This window comes from Eschrichtius robustus, chromosome 10, assembly GCF_028021215.1.
Source record: "Eschrichtius robustus isolate mEscRob2 chromosome 10, mEscRob2.pri, whole genome shotgun sequence".
Taxonomy (NCBI): Eukaryota; Metazoa; Chordata; class Mammalia; order Artiodactyla; family Eschrichtiidae; genus Eschrichtius; species Eschrichtius robustus.
In genome coordinates, this window is record NC_090833.1 from 3882666 (window position 1) to 3898754 (window position 16089).

Here is a 16089-nt window from a genome sequence, read left to right on the forward strand (position 1 = left end):
TGCGGATGCTCTGAGAGGCCGCCGTCTCCTCAGAGTGGCTCCGGGAGCAGCCCGAGCCCACCCAGAAGTGTGTGTCTCGCGTGGGGGAAGAAAGCTGTCTTTCGTGGAATGACCCAAATCGGCATGTCTCACTCTGGGCATTTTCACTGTTCGAGGTACGTGCGTTAAAATTGACCAGCCATGAGTATGGGAAGATGTTTGCGTATCTGTTTACATCCAGAGTTCTCTGACGTGTGCCCCTGCCCTCCCCCAGACTGTGACAGAGGAATTGATTGCACTTGATTAAGCTTTTCTTTATAGATGAAAGAACACGTTGAGGTTGGGGCCTGGCCCCCGGGCTGCTGCTGTGACCCTTGTCCCCACGTGGCTCGTTTCCCCGTCCGTGACTCTGATGTGCCCGGGGGAGCGGTGTTTCCGTCTTCTCCACTCCGTCCTGCAGTCTGTATGTGCCGCCCTGAGAGAAGATGGCTGTAGCTGCAAGGGGAACCTGCCTGCGATAGTCGAACACCTGGGCCCACGACGGCTTCTGGCCTTGAAACGAGTTAACGAAGGCAGAGGAGCCTTCTCTCCCCCTTCCCGTCCCGGTGCCACAAAATTGTCCATCCCTGGGGACAAGTAGACTAGTTGAACCATTGGAGTAGACGTTTTAGAGGAGACCCTTCCCCCCCCAGGCCAACCCCTCCTCCCTTTCCCCACCTTGATACAGTGTTTGGACGGGAGGGTACGGCGCTGCTCTTGGCAGCAGACACTTTGGCTTATTGAAGAGGCAGCCAGGCATTTTGCACTAGGAAGAATCAGTGATCACTTTTCAGAAGACGTCTGTGGACCATAAATATATTATGGAGGAACAGATTTTGCTAAGACATAATCTAGTTTTGTAACTCAATCATGGATCAACCATATGTGGCTAACTTGCAGTTTAAAGGGGTCCCATCACTGAAAAAGATTTTTTTTGGCTGACTGCTTTTAGCTAAATTTAAGAAAGTCATCTCTTGTCAAAAGGTTTACACCTTCCCGTCTCGATCTTAAAAGCATGTCAAACAATCCACATCAGATGCCATAAATGCGAACTGCAAGAGGAAATGGTACAATCTTGGTGAATGGGAATTGGAATCAAAAGGGTTCGCTGTCCTTCTTAGAATGTTCTAAAATGTCAAGGCAGTTGCTTGTGTTTAACTGTGAACAAATAAAAATTTATTGTTTTGCACTACTTTGCTGTACTGACATGAAGTGACTCATGTTGGCCTCTGAGGGGCTTATAGGCAAAGTAGGAACTTGCCCAAAGATGGAAAGCCTCAGGGTCTGGATTGGTTGGTTACCTTGGGTGGCTGGAGGGGGTGCTGACAAGTGGAATCTGGCTTTAGTCCCTGTAAGATCCTTTTGTTCTGGCAAAGAGCCACAAATCCTACCTTTATCTGCCTCAAATTCACGCTCTTCCCACAAAGCGTCATGGTGGTGTTGGGGGAGGTGACTGGAGCCATCTCTAGCAGGAAGCTCTCAAAACCGGGCGGCGGGCCGGGTCTGCACAGCCATCCAGCCTTGCTTCTGGTGTGCGCTTGCCTTCCTAGGGGTTGGCCAGCACATCGGGTTTAATACAGCCCTTTTGGAGGAGCCCAGGTGGCACCGAAGCTGTCAAAACGCTTACAGACCCTGAGCCTTGCCGACTGTGTCTTACGAGTGTGCTGAGGAGGGAGTGCAGCTCGCGTCCACCCCCTTCCCTGTGCCGTCAGGTGTTTGGAGGAAGGCAGGAAACTACCTTTAAACGACTGCAAGGTCCGCCCTGGCCTTACTGGGAAAGGAGCAGTGGTGAAGAGCCATGTCTGCAGCGCGGTTTTCCACTGCTCGCTTCCGCCCAGCTGCCCTGGGAACTGGTCGGCTCTGCCCAGTTAACGGCGGAAGCAGCTCCTTTGGGACAGGACGTCGAGGTGGCAGTTGTAAGTTTTGTCTGGGAAGTTCAGATGTTCTCGTCTGAGTGGGTCTCTAGCTATACAAGGAGTTACTGGGCTGGCCTTCTGTGGGCCTCTGGCAGGAACCTCTTCACGGCGGACCCCGTTTGGAGCGGGGTGTGTTCCCCTCCACAGTGGTAGCGCTTTGCTAGTGGTTTTGCTTGTGAGGCTACTGCCCAGCGTCCTCTGGGGTCTTAGGGTGAATGTCGTTTTCTTTAAGGGATAAATCCCAGGAAACCAGGCCAGGCAAAGAGGTGGCAGAACGCTTTTTATTCTTGACCGTCGCCCCCGAGGAAGCAAGAATAACAGAAGCTAAGTCGCCCCCTGTGAAGGCAAAAACCAACAGTCAGACAGTACTTCTGGCAAGCTCGGAAGCCAGTGACGCGTTTTACAACGTCTGGGCCTCAATTACGTTGTAGAAACCAGGTAACTGTCCGCGGACGGGAGCCACAAAGTCAATTCTTCCGGCTTCTCTCAGTCGCCCTCCCAAGTAAAGGAGAGGCAAGGCGGGTTCGTTCCCCCTTGGGCTTTGGTCCAGAGACCTGATCACACTGAGCAGTGCAGCGAGCTGCCCTCAGCACCCCGGGAGGCGGGAGCAGCTCTGTCTTGCAGAGACTGGCGTCTCGCCTACGGCTGCCGCCGCGGCGGGAAGGGAGCTGAGCGGCCGCCTCCAGCTGAGCGGCTCAGCTGGGAAAGCTGGGCCTGGGCGGCACAGTCGGTGCCCTAGCCCTTCCCCAGCCTCCCCGGGACACCCTCTACCAGCAACACGAAGTGACGGCCCTCTTCATCAGCACGGAGGCTGACGCTCGGAGGCGAGGAAAAGTTAGAAGGTAAAGCACGAGAGGGGGAGAGGTTCTCAGACACACATGGGGCGGTCCCCTTGGGGCTTAATAAGGGGCAAAGACTGGGGGCACCGGTGAAAATGGATCAACTAGTGGAAACCAAGCTTAGTAGCAATAGTGCCCCACGGGACGGGATGGGACAGGATGGGATTGGGATCAAGCAGGTCACCGGCTGAGTTAGTTTCCCACCAGGTGGTCTCCAGGGTGGTTTTGAACAGTCTTTGTTTTTCCCCCTAGGTTTGAGGCTGTCTTGTGTCGGTTGCCCACACTTGTCTTTTCTTCACCGAGGCTGGGTGCCTGTGGCCTGGGGAGCACGAGCGGCTGCCCTGGTGGCTGCCTGGGGCTCACGTGCTGCAGCGCTTTGCGGGGCCGCTTCTCCGAGTGGGCGACCCATTCTTTCATCAAGTCTAGGACAATGGGGATGAGGCTGACCACGCCTCCATAGTGGTTCCTGGCCTCGTGGCAGCTGAGGTGGTTCACCATGTCGTGAGGGTACCTGCAGGGCGGCAAGAGGGGCCGGCTGAGCCCTGCTCCGGGGACTCCCGTGCCGCGGCCCGGACCTCGGGCAGGGGTTTCTAGTGCTGCCCCCACGGCAGAACCCCCTTGGGAGGTTTCAGAGCTGTGCGCCCACCAGGCCAGGCTCTCGGTGCCAGACATGGGGGTTGAGTGGGTTTAGGGCCCAAGAGCTCCCAGGAGATCCCGGTGTGAAAGGCGTGGGTCGCGAGCTGTGGAAGCCTGCTCTAATCACTCCCAAGTACACCGTTTAGCCCCTCTGACTCTTCCCACCCTAATATCTCAACAGCGTCCTCCAGAATTTGGTACTCTGTGCTGCGGATTCCCCAGGGCTCAGAATTAGGGAACCACGCTGGTGGTGCTGACGCCCGTGGGACCGGGCTCCAGACATCCCACTTCTTCCTGGGCTTCTGGGAACAACTGGTCTGTGACCCCCCTTCTCCTGGCCTGGTGCAGGCTCCAGCAGAAGGATTTGTGTCCTACTAGATCTGGGCCTCAGAATCCCTCATTTTCAATAAGACGAGTTGTTGGGCCAGAGTCAGTCCACTAAATCAAGGGGCCTAGGACTTCCCAGCCGGGGACGTCTGGACAGTCGCCTGTGATTCACCAGCTTAGACTCACCTGCCCTCTCAGCAAAAGCCCGCCCTTCCTCCAGGACCCCTCCTCTCCCGTCCCCGACCCCTCCCCCCTCCTCCCACACGCAGGCGCTGAGGCCTCGGGAACCGGATCAGAAGGGTCTTACTTTGCTCGCAGGCTGCTTAAGTCGTTGCTTTGGCCAACGAGGGTCTTGCACTTCTCGAGGAGGTCGTTGGTGACGGGGGTGCCCGAGTGCAGGGCCTCGAAGTGCTGGCACAGCTTGCCGAGCTCTGTGCAGATGTCCAGGAACATGAGCAGGACACGCCGGTCTGTGGAGTTGCCACAGTGGTGCTCCGTGTAGCTCTGCACCTGCACGGGCCGCGCGGAGTGAGCCGGGAGGACCCGGGAGCACCTGCCTTGGCCCTCCCAGAGTCATGAGGGACATGCCAGTAACGTGTAAGCATTCGGGTCTATAGACAGCGAACATCTTGAAGTGTCCCAGGCACCATGCAGAAAGCTTTGCAGGCCTGAGCTCACTCAGTCCTCACCTAAATGCCATACACTGGGTACCTTTTTAAGTCCTCATTTTACAGATGGATACCGAGGCCCAGAGAGGTGAGATGCCCTGCCTATTCCCCCCAGCTCGAGGGCTCTGAGCCCCATACGTCTCACCAGTCCCAGGCACCTAAGCCAACACCTGAAGCAAAGAGGGCTAGTCCCTGACTCTATATGCCATAGTCCCACCTAGAGGACCCACTTTGAGAACTGCTGGTTTGGGCCACCCGGATTGAGGAGCAAACTAGAATCCTTTGTAGTTTTGTTGTCCCTATGCTTCCAAGGCTAGAGAAAGGAGGGACAAGTCAGTAAGTAGAGCTGGGAAAACAATGATCTATATGAGGAAAAAAATGTCGTCTCCACATCACGCCACAGACAAAAATTAACTCTAAGAGAATGGAGAGCTTAAATACTAAAAACGAAACCTCCCATGTGAACGTGTTTTAGTGGGAGGGAAACCTTTCTTAAGCCATAAAAGGTGCTAAGAATAGTGATAAAACTGATCTCATTTCAACTCCTTTCCTTGGGGGGCAGTGGGGATCCTCCCCGGCCCAGGACTCTCTCCACACCCGGGACCCCCAGTCACTCTGGATCTGAGATTGGGCAAGGGCTGGGGAGGAGTTGGCTCCAGTCCAGGCAGGATTAACTGACCCATTTCACGTGGTCCTACTCTCCACGGTCTGGTGGAAGGGGGCATTGCCTACCTCCTCCAGTACCCAGAAAGTTCTAAGACAACCAGGGTTTTCCTGCTGCCACTGGTTGACTTTTTGTCGCGAGGGATGTCTCCCCAAATGATCTCAAGTAGTTCCTTCCCAAGTACAATAGCTTTGTAGGGGGGCAGAGGTTTCTGACACCCACGGTGTATGCCCAAACACCACACACACCTGCCCCGGGGTCCGGGGCGGGGCAGGGGGGAAGGAGGAACCTGCACTGTGGCGTAACTACAACAGAGCAGCGTCACTGGGCTACCAGGTGTGCGTGCAGGTAACCTTTGGATACCTCAGTCCGGGAAGGGCAGGCTGAGGGTTGAGAGTCAACACACACGGGGCCATTATCTACCAAAAGCCTTCTTGAACCTAAGGCAAGGAGGAGTGGGTCGGGGTCACTCAGCCCTGATGTAGATTCTGAGCAGAGGTGGGGGGCGTCTCGGGGGCTCCTTCCTGATACTGAAAACCTGTTCTGTGCCCTTGGAAGTCTGAACCTTTGGGGGATGGGCTGAAAAGGATGCAGCCAGTTTACTTTCAAATAGTTCAGAGGAAAGAGGGTACATACAAACAAGGGTGCACCCTAAATATTACAGACTGATGTATCTAGGTGAAAGTTACACGGGTGTTCGTTTTCTGTAGGTTTTTAAAATTTCAAGTTAAAAAACTGGGAGAAATTTTTACAAAAGTTAAAAAAAAATGTTTGAAGGATGCTGCCAGGCAAGGGTTGCACACGTCTGCAAATGTGACCAGCAAGGTGCGCGGCAGGTCGCAGTTTCTAAACCGCAGTGGAACCCAGTGGCTGGGCCCGTGTGCATCTGTTCGCCATACATCCCTGTCCTGAGCCCCGGCCGACAGCACCAGGTGCCGACAGAGTGGGTTCTGCTGATGATTTCATTAAACCCGCGTTAACAGCCCTAGGAGGTGTGTGCTGCCCTTCGTACACTTCCCAGACGAAATGTATGAAGAGAGGTGAATCACTGGCCCGCGGTCCCAGAGGTGGCATGTGGCAGAGCCGGGACCTAAACGCTGGCCGGCTGAGTCTTGAGCCCACACTTTTCAACCGCTTTGCCGTTCACTCACATACTTGGTGAGGGAATGAGTGAACGGCTTATTCCACCAGTTAGGATCTGAGTCCCGATGCTGGCACACATGCACTGGCCCTCTCTGGGCCTTGGTGTTTTTCAGCGTTCAAGTGAGGGGAGGAGGGCCGGCCCCGCCCGCGAGCCCGCGAGCCTCCACCTGCCCGATGCTGGAGACGGGCCGGATCTTGTCGTGGGCATTCTCCCTGCAGTGCTCCAGGGCAGCGATGAAGGTGAACTGCTGCTGCTGGAAGAGCCGGTACTTCTGCTCCACACTTCGAAGGGATTCTTTCACCTCATTCATCATCCCGTCTGCTCATTCACAGGCGAGAAGGAGTCTGTGCGAGGAAGGGGAGAGTCTTGAGCTCCCAGGGCCAGACCCGCGGATCCAGCTCGGGGGTTGTGAGATGCCCACGGCCCCTCTCAGCGGCGCACGGGGCTGAGCAGCTCCCCGCAACCCTGGGGAGCAGGGACGATTTTCATCCCCATTTTGCAGAGAAGGAAACGAGGCCCTAGGAGGCTGTGCACTTGCTCAAGAACCCGGCAGGCTGTCCGCGACGGAGCCAAGCCCGACCCAAGCCTATTTACCCTCCAGGGACATGTTCTTTGCTGTGAAACAAGACTGCCTTCCCTCAGCTGTAGACATGAGTTTCCCCGGACCTCAGTTTCTCCAGATTGTGGGTGTCTCTCTCTCACACACACACACACACACACACACACACACACACACACACACACACGGCCTCCAGCACCTCCCTGTGGTGTCAGCAAAGGCCGGGATGGAGAAATGTGTCACAGCATGTAAAATCTGTGATTTTGTCAGTTGGGACCAAATTGTTTTAAAACATCTGCCACTCTGCAGCTGGTGGGAAAGTCTAAGGATCCTTTCCAGGCTAAGCAGGGGAAGGGTCGGCACTGAGACCCTTCTAGTCGAGTCTGAGGACATGCCGTTTCCCTACTCTGTGCTTGGGCCAGGAGCCCTGAGTTGAGGTCTGCCCATCCCCAGGGCGGGGTTGGCCGCTGGTGCCCCCTCCCTGCCTCCTGGGGAGTTTGCAGGGATGACCCTGATTGGAAGAGTTGACGCTGCGGGGAGTACTGTCTTTTGGTGCCTCACTCACAAACTGTCCCAGTGTCATCCAGGAGGTCCACGACGTGTCCACCATCTCCTCTGAGCAGAAAGAGGCAGTGGGTTCTGCCCTCCATGACATCACGGTTTTGCCGAGCACATGCAAAACGCTCCAGGTCACGGGTTTATGGAGTGTTTGTTAGGGCTGGAAGGAAGCCCAGCAGATCAACTCCCCTTAACTTCCGGGGGAAACTGAGGCCCAGGGGGTCACAGCAAGCTTGTGCCAGAGACGCACTAGGTCCTGGGTTTCCTGATGTCTAACCAGCATCCTTGAAGGTGTCACAGCCGGCTGTTCCTGCACCACGAGGCCCTGGCACACATGGAGCCCGGGCTTGGACGTGGCCCGCGTCAGTCAGAGGAGGCTGCACTGAGGTAGGGCCCCGGTGGGATGCTGCAGGTGGAAGGGGCCAGAACCCTGGGGTGGGCGGAGAACACAAGCAGCCTTCCTGCCAGGTCGCAGGTGGAGAGAAGGCTTGCTTTCTGCTGGGTCTCCCTCGGCATCCTCACACAGCAGGACCGGAACGAGGGAGTCTCGGGTAAGAGGAGACGGCATCAGGGGGATGAAAGGAGAACAGACCACCGGGTGGCCTCCACGACACCACTGGGCGGGGTGAGTCAGAGAACTTCAGAGGGCTGGGGACCTGGAGCTGGGCGCCGCGGTCCTGGGCTGGGAGCTACACGCGGCCCCGCTGCCATAAAGGAGCCGCGCCAGGGAACTCCCTGGCGGTCTGCGCTTTCACCGCTGAGGGCGCGGGTTCAGTCCCTGGTCGGGGAGCTAAGGTCCCACAAGCTGTGAGGCACGGCCGAAAGAAAGAAAGGAGCCGTGCCGGGAGGGGGCCCGACAATCGTGCCCCGCCAGCCCAGGTGGGTCTGCTGCGAACCGAGTTGGAGTAGCTTCAATGGCAGCGTCCCGAGGCCACCCCTGGGAGCCGCAGCCTGTGTTTGCCAACAGGGCAGCGCAGCTCCACCGGCGACAGGCCTGCTCCAGCGCCACGCAGGGCAGTGGCCTCCCTCTACTCAACCTCCGCCCCATTCAGCGCAAGCTGGGAGGGGGGCCGGGCTGTGGGGACGCGGTGGGACCCGCTGTTTGTGGAACACGTGCCACAGCCAGCCAAGGCCCCCCGGCCCCATCCTGGAGGCAGAGACGAGTCGCCCCGGGCTGCAGCGGTCTTCTGTCATCTCCCACGGAGGCAGGCTGAGCAGGACCTGGCCTAGGGCGACGAGAGCGAGGCCCACACCTCGCTGCGAAAGGTAAGGGGGTGCCAGAAACGCAGCAATCAAGACAGGTAAAAGCAGGCGTGATGTGCACCCTGGAAGAAGCCAAGGCTGCTGAGGGCTCGACCTCCTGGTGGAGGGAAGGTTTGAAAAGAAGGCCGGGGGGCTTCCCCGGTGGCGCAGTGGTTAGGACTCCGCCCGCCAATGCAGGGGACACGGGTGCGGGCCCTGGTCCGGGAAGATCCCACATGCCGCGGAGCAACCGAGCCCGTGCGCCACAACTACTGAGCCTGCGCTCTAGAGCCCGCCAGCCACAACTGCCGAAGCCCCAGCGCCCAGAGCCCGTGCTCCGCAACAAGAGAAGCCACCAGAATGAGAAGCCCGCGCACCGCAACGAAGAGCAGCCCCCGCTCGCTGCAACTAGAGAAAGCCCACGTGCAGCAACGAAGACCCAACGCAGACAAAAATAAATAAATGCATAAATAAATTTATAGAAAAGAAAAGAAGGCCGGCTTTGGAGAGGAGGAGGGCAGGTGGGCGGAGGGGTGGGACCCCGGGCAGAGGGTGGGAAGAGGGAATGTCCTGAGCAGGTGCAGGGCCGGCGGGCAGGGCGAGGCTGAGGGCCCACTGTCAGGCAGAGCTGTGAGAGCAACCACGGAAGCTTCTAGCCAAGGAGGTGCAGAGCACTCCAGGCGTTCACTCATTCGTTCATTCATTTATGCTGCAGTGCCCACCAGGTGCCAGACACCTGCAGGGTGCTGGGCTGGATACACAGCATTGAACAAAATAGACAAGACTCCCTACCCTGGAGGGACTTTAAGAATGGGAGGCAGACAATGAGGATAAGTGAAGTGAACGGCAGTCGAGAGAAGGAGAAAAGCAAGTAGGGAAGCCAGATGGGAATGGCCAGAAGGGCTACACAGTCTGCAAGAGGGGCATTTGCAGGAGGTGGGTGGGTGCAGGGCAGGGCGAACTGGAGCCGAGATTCAGCCTTCAACGAGATGCCAGATGGCTCGGCCCAATCCTCCTAATAACAGCCGGTTCGATGAGGCTCTAGGTAAACCCTGGACAGGCATCACCTCAGATCCTTGCTACAGCCCTCTCAGCGGGGTACCACGATCACCCCCACACGACAGATGACAGAGCTGAGGTCAGGCAGCTAGGATGGGAGCAAACCGGCTTCCCCACTCAGTTCTGCCCGACTTTATTAAGCCTGGGATCTTAACTTGGATACCTCCCTTCCTTCCCCCACCCCCCAGTGATGGTCCATTGAGAGAAACACGCCAGATACCAGATTGACTGTGGCTGGGGGGGCGGGGTGGGTGGGGAGTGGATACCAAGGGCCTGCACTACCTAGACCCCTTGGGCCTCGCTTCCGCTCGAGTGAGGCTGTTCCCTGTTCCCCGTGCCAAAGCAATGAGGACTAGCATTCAGGGGGCTGCCCTGTGTGCCCAGCTCCCTGCCACCCTCCTGGGACTGCCAAGTTCTCTAGGGATACGGCCTACCTTGACTGGTGGCCCCAAGAGCCCCTGAGAGCAAAACCGACTTGGTTCTTGATCCTATCGACTTGTGACATGCACACCAGGAGTACCGTGAGAGGAGCCGTAATAAGCTATCCAAAGTGATCGTCCCTTGAACAAGAGTCACTGCAGCCAGATTAGTCTGGAGGAAAGGCGCAGGGTGCAGGCACTTCTTGATCTGCGGGAGGAGGAAGGAAAAAAATGATTACCCGATAGGTTTTAGGCTTCAATTGATTTGTATTGTTTCAGGCTGCTAAAGATTAAATCGTGGTATGAAAAGTGCCTAGGGCTTAAAATAAACGAGGAGGAAGGCAAGTCATTTCAGAAATGTCCAGGAAGCAAACTGAGCCTCTCCAGTGCAAATTGCAGGCTTGGTGGTTATGTTCTTTGTTCAGGGTGAGGCAGCTTCCTTTTCTTCCCCAGCTGTCTTTGCAGTTGAATTTGACAAGCCTACCAAAGTGTGTACGTGCTTTGAGAAGGCAGTTCTGAGGGGGAGCGAGCCTCTTCCCCTTGGAGGGCATGTCTCTGGGCTGGCAGCTGCTGGAAAAGGCTTTGGCTAGGAGCCAGGACGCCTAGTTCCAGCCTGGCTCTACCTTTAACAAGTGACCTTGGCCTAGGGTTTCCCCCTTTCCAGGCCTCAGTTTATCCATCTGTAAAATGAGGGAGTTTGGATTAGAGGCTTTTCAAGGGCTCTTCTGATTCCAATGCTCCATGATCAACAGCCGATGAGGAAAGAGGTCCAGAAAAGGGAAATGGCTCAGCTAACAAATTTTTACCGTTCTGAGCCTCCAATTTCTCACCCGTAAAATGGGAATGAAGGTACCTATTTCTCAGGGTTGGTGCAAAGATTAAATGAGACATATTACTAATAGTAGCCCCTCTGCATTGTGCACTTACTACACCCCAGTTACTGTCTAATACTTCTGACATATTGGCTCATGGAAGCCTTCCGTAATCCCCACTTAATAGGGGAGGAAAGTAAGGCACAGAGCAGGCTTGCACAGCTAGTAAGAGCGGAGCCAGGATTTGAACTCTGGGCAATCTGTATTGACTATGCCATACTCCCTCTCCATAATGTTCACATTACGGTAGCTCCTCCTAAGAATAGCAACGGACAAGAGCTAGAGCTCCCAGTTCAGTGCCGCGTCAGATACCAGGCTACCCACCGGGGATTAACACGATTCGCAGACCTCCTTCCCCCCTCCGCGTCCCACCCCAACTCTCTCTCTCTGGGCAGCGGCAGCAGCGGCGGCCCCCTCCATTCTCCACCCCCCTCACCCTCCAGTTTCCAAATCCAGGGCTTGGGTGGGCCCTCGTGGGCCCTCCCCTCCCCTCCCCGGGCCTGCTTTAACCTTGCTTGTCCTAGAGCGGCCTTCACTCACAGAGTGCCCTGAAGCTGGAGCGTCTCCGTGGCTGTCTGGGGCTCCGGAGGGGCGGGGAGGCCCTTCCCAGGGCTTGGGAGACGGGGTGGGTGGGGTGGGGAGATCTGATGTGAGAAGGGGCGGGGCCGCGGGCCTGATTGTTACCGCCGGTGCCATAGCAATCGGGTCACGGGGCAGCCCCGCCCCGCCCCGCCCCGCCCCGCCCCGGGAGCAAGTGGCGGGGTCTCGGGGGCTCAGAAGGTGCAAGCTGGGCTGAGGGTTTCCGACGGGACCCTCGACCCTCCGCCCCTCCTTTTTCAAGCACCCTGCCCCACATCGACTCAGCGTCTTCATTTTAAAGATGAGGAAACTGAGGCCCAGAGAGCAGAGCCGGGGTGGCTCAAGGAGCTCCTAACGTCTGGGCCAGGGCGCGATGACGGAACCAGAAGCAGGATCCGCCTCCCGCCCTCTCGGGGGCCGACGTGCCCTCGGGGTCTCTCAGCACAGGGGGGGCCCTATCAGGGGACACCTCTGACCCCAGAAGGCCACAGCTGGAGGAGACTTGAGGTGCCCCGCTGGGGGCGCGCAGAGGGGCGCGGACGACGCCAGGGCGGGGGAGCACTGGCCCCAGGCGGCTGAGCTCGCCGGCGGAGGAGCAGGGACCCAGGCCAGGCGCCAGCCTCGCCGGTGGGCGGGCGCGACGCGTGCTGATGACGCAACGGCGCGGCACCCCTGGCGACGGCGGTCACCAGTGAGCGGCGCGCGCTGATGACGCGCGGCCCTAGCGACGGCGGTCAGCGGGGAGCGGACGCGTTGCACGGCGAGATGGACGCGACCACCGCCCCGCACCGCATCCCCCCGGAAATGCCCCAGTATGGGGAGGCGAACCACGTCTTCGAGTTGATGCAGGTGACCCGGGCAGCCCTGCCCTGTCGCGACACCAGGCGGTGGCCGGGGAACCTCTTGCTGCGGTCCGGCTGCGCGCCGGCGACGCCGCATCAGGGAGGGGTCACGTTTGTTACCCACGAGGACGCCCAAGTTGGGCTGTTCGACTCCTGTGCCATCGTAGCCCAGGGGACCGCTCGACCAAAAGATGCTCCCTGACCCTCCCTGGAGGGAGGAAAGGGGGCAGGCCATGCTGGCCGTGATTTGGTCCTGGCCCCGCCCCAGTCAAGTCCATGATCTGGAAGAGGTCCCTTCCTTTTCTCAGTTCCCCCATCTGTGAGACGCCAGGTTGCAAGAGGTGGTTTCTAAGGGGCTCATCTGGTGCTGACAATTCCCAGGCCGTCTGCAGTGTTGGTTTCTGAGCTGGAGAGTGTCTGCGTTGGAGGTGGCCCTCTCCGTCGTCTGAGAGGGCCACCTCCTGGGGCAGCAGCCCTGTGGTTTGGACAGCAGCATTTCTTACCTGGCCCTTCCTCCTCAGGGCCAAGAGTTCAGGGCATCTCCCAAGCCCTCATCCTGAGTTCCTGACCTGACCGACCTACTCCCTGTGTGACCTTAGGCAAAGCCGTGCCCCTGCACGTGCTCCAGGCTTCCCTTCTGCATCGCGTGGAAGTAAAGGCTTTCAGGAGCTGGACCGGAGGAACTTTCAGCCACTCCGAGGTTCTGAGGGCCAAAGGGAAGCTGGAGTGTTTGTCTGCTCCTCCGGGTACACCCCGTCCCCAGAGGCACCTCCTTAGTGATGCCAGTGGCCGTTTGAGCCTCTGACAGCGCTGAGAGAAGAACTCAGACTAAGAAACCTGAGTCTCCATCCCTCCAGCAAGCACATAGGCTTCCTTTGGAAAGTGTTAACTGACAGAGGACACACGAGAGATTTCTAAAACTGAGTGGCCAATCTAAGTGAAGAAGATGGCTAGCTGAGTCCTAAGTCACCGGGTGGTGGGCAGGATGGGGCAACTCCTGGGAGCACTGTGCCCCGCTCTAGAGAATCTGGTGTATCTCATAGCAGTTGTTGGAAGGAGCAGCCTGAGGAAGGTTGTGGTCCAGTATTTCCCAGTCCTTAGTCATTTGTGTGCTCCCTCCTTGGTTTTTACCATTTCCATTTTCTGGCTTTTTTCTTTTTTTTTTTTTTTTTTTTTGCTGTGCAGCGAGGCTGTGGGATCTTAGTTCCCTGACCAGGGATTGAACCTGGGCCCCAGCATTGAAAGCACTGAGTCCTAACCACTGGACTGCCAGGGAATTCCCAATGTTTTTATTCTAAAATAATTTTAGACCCACAGGAAGTTACAAAAATAGTACAGAGTTCTGATGTACCCTTGATCCAGCTTCCCCTAGTAGTAACATCTAAGGTAGCTGTAGTACATTGTCAAAATCAGGAAATTGACATAGGTACTATTAGCTAGACTACAGACCTTATTTGGATTTCATCCATTTTTACCAGCACTCATTTTTTGGGTATGAGTCTATGAAATATTACCACAGGTATAGATTCATATAACCGACACCATATTTCCATTTTAACTTAATCATTTCTTTAAATCAACCCACTTTAAAAAAAATTAACTTATTTCACCTCATCCTAAGCAATATCCTTGAAATCGTAGGTTTGACATACTGATTTTTCTAATACACATTAGATATGCAACTGTGTAAAAGTGAAATTTAAAATATTCATCTGAGAACCATCTAAGATCAGCTCACACCATCTCACCAGTGATATGTGACTAGGGATCTCATCCAGCTGTGCCTTTTAATGGGCAGGGAATCTGAGGCCCAGAGAAGGGAAGGGTCTTGATGGTGAGAAGCGGAGTGGGGCTAGGACTTCTCATGGTTCATGCTGTTTTTACTGCCCTGCTCTCCCTCCGCCCCCAAAGGGCTACAGCCCCTCCCTGCTTGTCCCTAGGGCATAAGGCTGCTCCTTAGTGCACCAGCCCCGCTGCTGTCAGCCACCTGGTCCATTTCTGAGCCTTTTGTTCTGGAATCGTGGAAGCTGCTTTCCCTTAGGATTAAATAGCCAGACAATCCCAGGACTCTTTTAGATATCTGTTCCACTCTGGAGGGACACAGGTAGCAGCGATGGCCACGTCCCCCAGCAGACATCCGCGTGGGGCACCTGCTGGGATTGTGCCAGGCACTGGGACAAGGGGAAGGCGATAAAGGGGATGCACGGGGGCTGCAGGAACATATGACAGGATTGACCTAGTGAGTATCATCGGGAAGGTATGTTTCCATTGAGGCCGGAGGAAAAGTGTTCCAAGCTGAAGGAACAGCATTTGCTAGGGCTCTGAGGGGTGAACGGGTGCAGCGCGGGAGAGAAACCGAGAGAAGGCTGATCTGGGAGTCACCAAGGAAGTGAGGGGCGAGGGCCCCGAGACTGCCTGCTCTGAGTCCGGGGCGCCATCCCTCCAGCTCCGCCTCCGTCCGGGTGCCTCCCCAGCGAAGCCCACACGGCCTGCTCACAGGGACCCAGACAGATGCCAGCTAGGGTAGGGGGCAGGGGAGAGATCAGGCCCCGTAACTGGTATCCACTGCGATACCAGGGTGCTGGGCCTCCTGAGCCTGGGGCCTTGGGTGCTCATGCAGGTGTTAACCACCTGGGTGTCTGCCCTGTGCCCACAGAACATGCTGGAGCAGCTCCTGATCCACCAGCCCAAGGACCCCATCCCATTCATGATTGAGCATTTGCAACGAGACAATGATTACGGTGAGCACTGGAGTGGGCCTCCCCCCCCCACCCCCTCCCCAGCTGTCTCCCTCCCCTCCTCCTCCTGGGAACCTCTGCGAACCACTCTGTCCTCCCTGTGTCTAAAGGGAGGTCAGAACAGGGTGGGGAAAGGTTTTGCCAACTTGGGGAGGTGGCGAATTGAAAAATGCCTTAATTTCTTTTGGAGCACAACTCATACAAATTCTCCTGCCAAGTGATTAAAATGAAAACCTCAGAATGGCCCGCGGAATTAATTATTAATGCCTTGGCACGCCCCAGCTGATGTCGCCTGTTGGGTTTAAGCTCTGTGATCACTCCACTTGTCAGGTGTAAATGTGGTTTCTGGTCTACCCAGACAGGCAACACTCGGGTTTTCCTGATGGTCTCGTCGTCGTCGGCGCCCGTTAATGAGTTCCAGAGCTCCCTAAACCTCGCCCAGGCGAGCGCAGGCCGACCGGACCCAAGGCCGGCGCCCGGGACAGGGAGGCGGGAGAGGAGGCGCTCCGTCCCACGGTCGATTTGCCAAGTGGAGGATGGTTGCCGTCCTGTGTGAGCTGTCAGGGAGGCCAGTGTCTCGGAGCTTTGATGTTTCTTTCATTGGAGCATTAGCCGCTTTGAAGGAGCTACCAGCGCACCAGTGAAATGAGGGCTTGGTGCAGCCGAGAGGGGTGGAGGCCTGAGATGCCCCGTGGTGGGGTTCAGAGGCCTGAGATGAGAGAGGATGCTAAGTACTTTAAAAAAGAAACGGTGAGAGAGGAGACTCCAAGCCTGCAGGTTGCCAGGGACGCCTGGCCTCTTCCGCGTGGCCTGGGCAGGGTCAGGGCATCGGAGGGAGGGGCCGTTTCAGAGACCTAAGCAGGGTGGTTCAGCGTGGTGCGGAGAGCCCCAGGAGTGCTGTTTTCTGCGCCTCCAGGGAGGCATATCCGAGAATGGACGCTGAGTGTGAGGGCGCGTGCCCCAGGTGGAGACCGAGCAGGGGTGACGGAGGTGGGGGATCCAGTCTGCC

General features: G+C 56.9%; 2 protein-coding genes across 3 annotated transcripts in view; one reads left to right on the top strand and one right to left on the bottom strand.

The window, feature by feature from the left end:
• Window positions 1–2208: 2208 nt before the first annotated feature.
• SPACA9 (sperm acrosome associated 9) lies at window positions 2209–12132 on the bottom strand. The gene is given in 5 exon segments (XM_068552580.1): window positions 2209–3136; window positions 3139–3284; window positions 4044–4246; window positions 6379–10257; window positions 11462–12132. Coding segments are annotated over 4 exon segments (759 nt in total). The 5' UTR covers window positions 6526–10257; window positions 11462–12132; the 3' UTR covers window positions 2209–2873.
• The window catches only part of AK8 (adenylate kinase 8), a 133278-nt gene continuing 128998 nt past the window's right edge, over window positions 11810–16089 (top strand). The window contains exons 1-2 of one of the 2 annotated variants that reach the window (XM_068552578.1): window positions 11810–12349; window positions 14999–15083. In XM_068552578.1, coding sequence (XP_068408679.1) covers window positions 12209–12349; window positions 14999–15083 — 226 coding nt within the window. In that variant the 5' untranslated portion in view covers window positions 11810–12208. The remainder of the gene's footprint in view (window positions 12350–14998; window positions 15084–16089) is intronic. The other variant, XM_068552579.1, reaches the window with a different exon arrangement.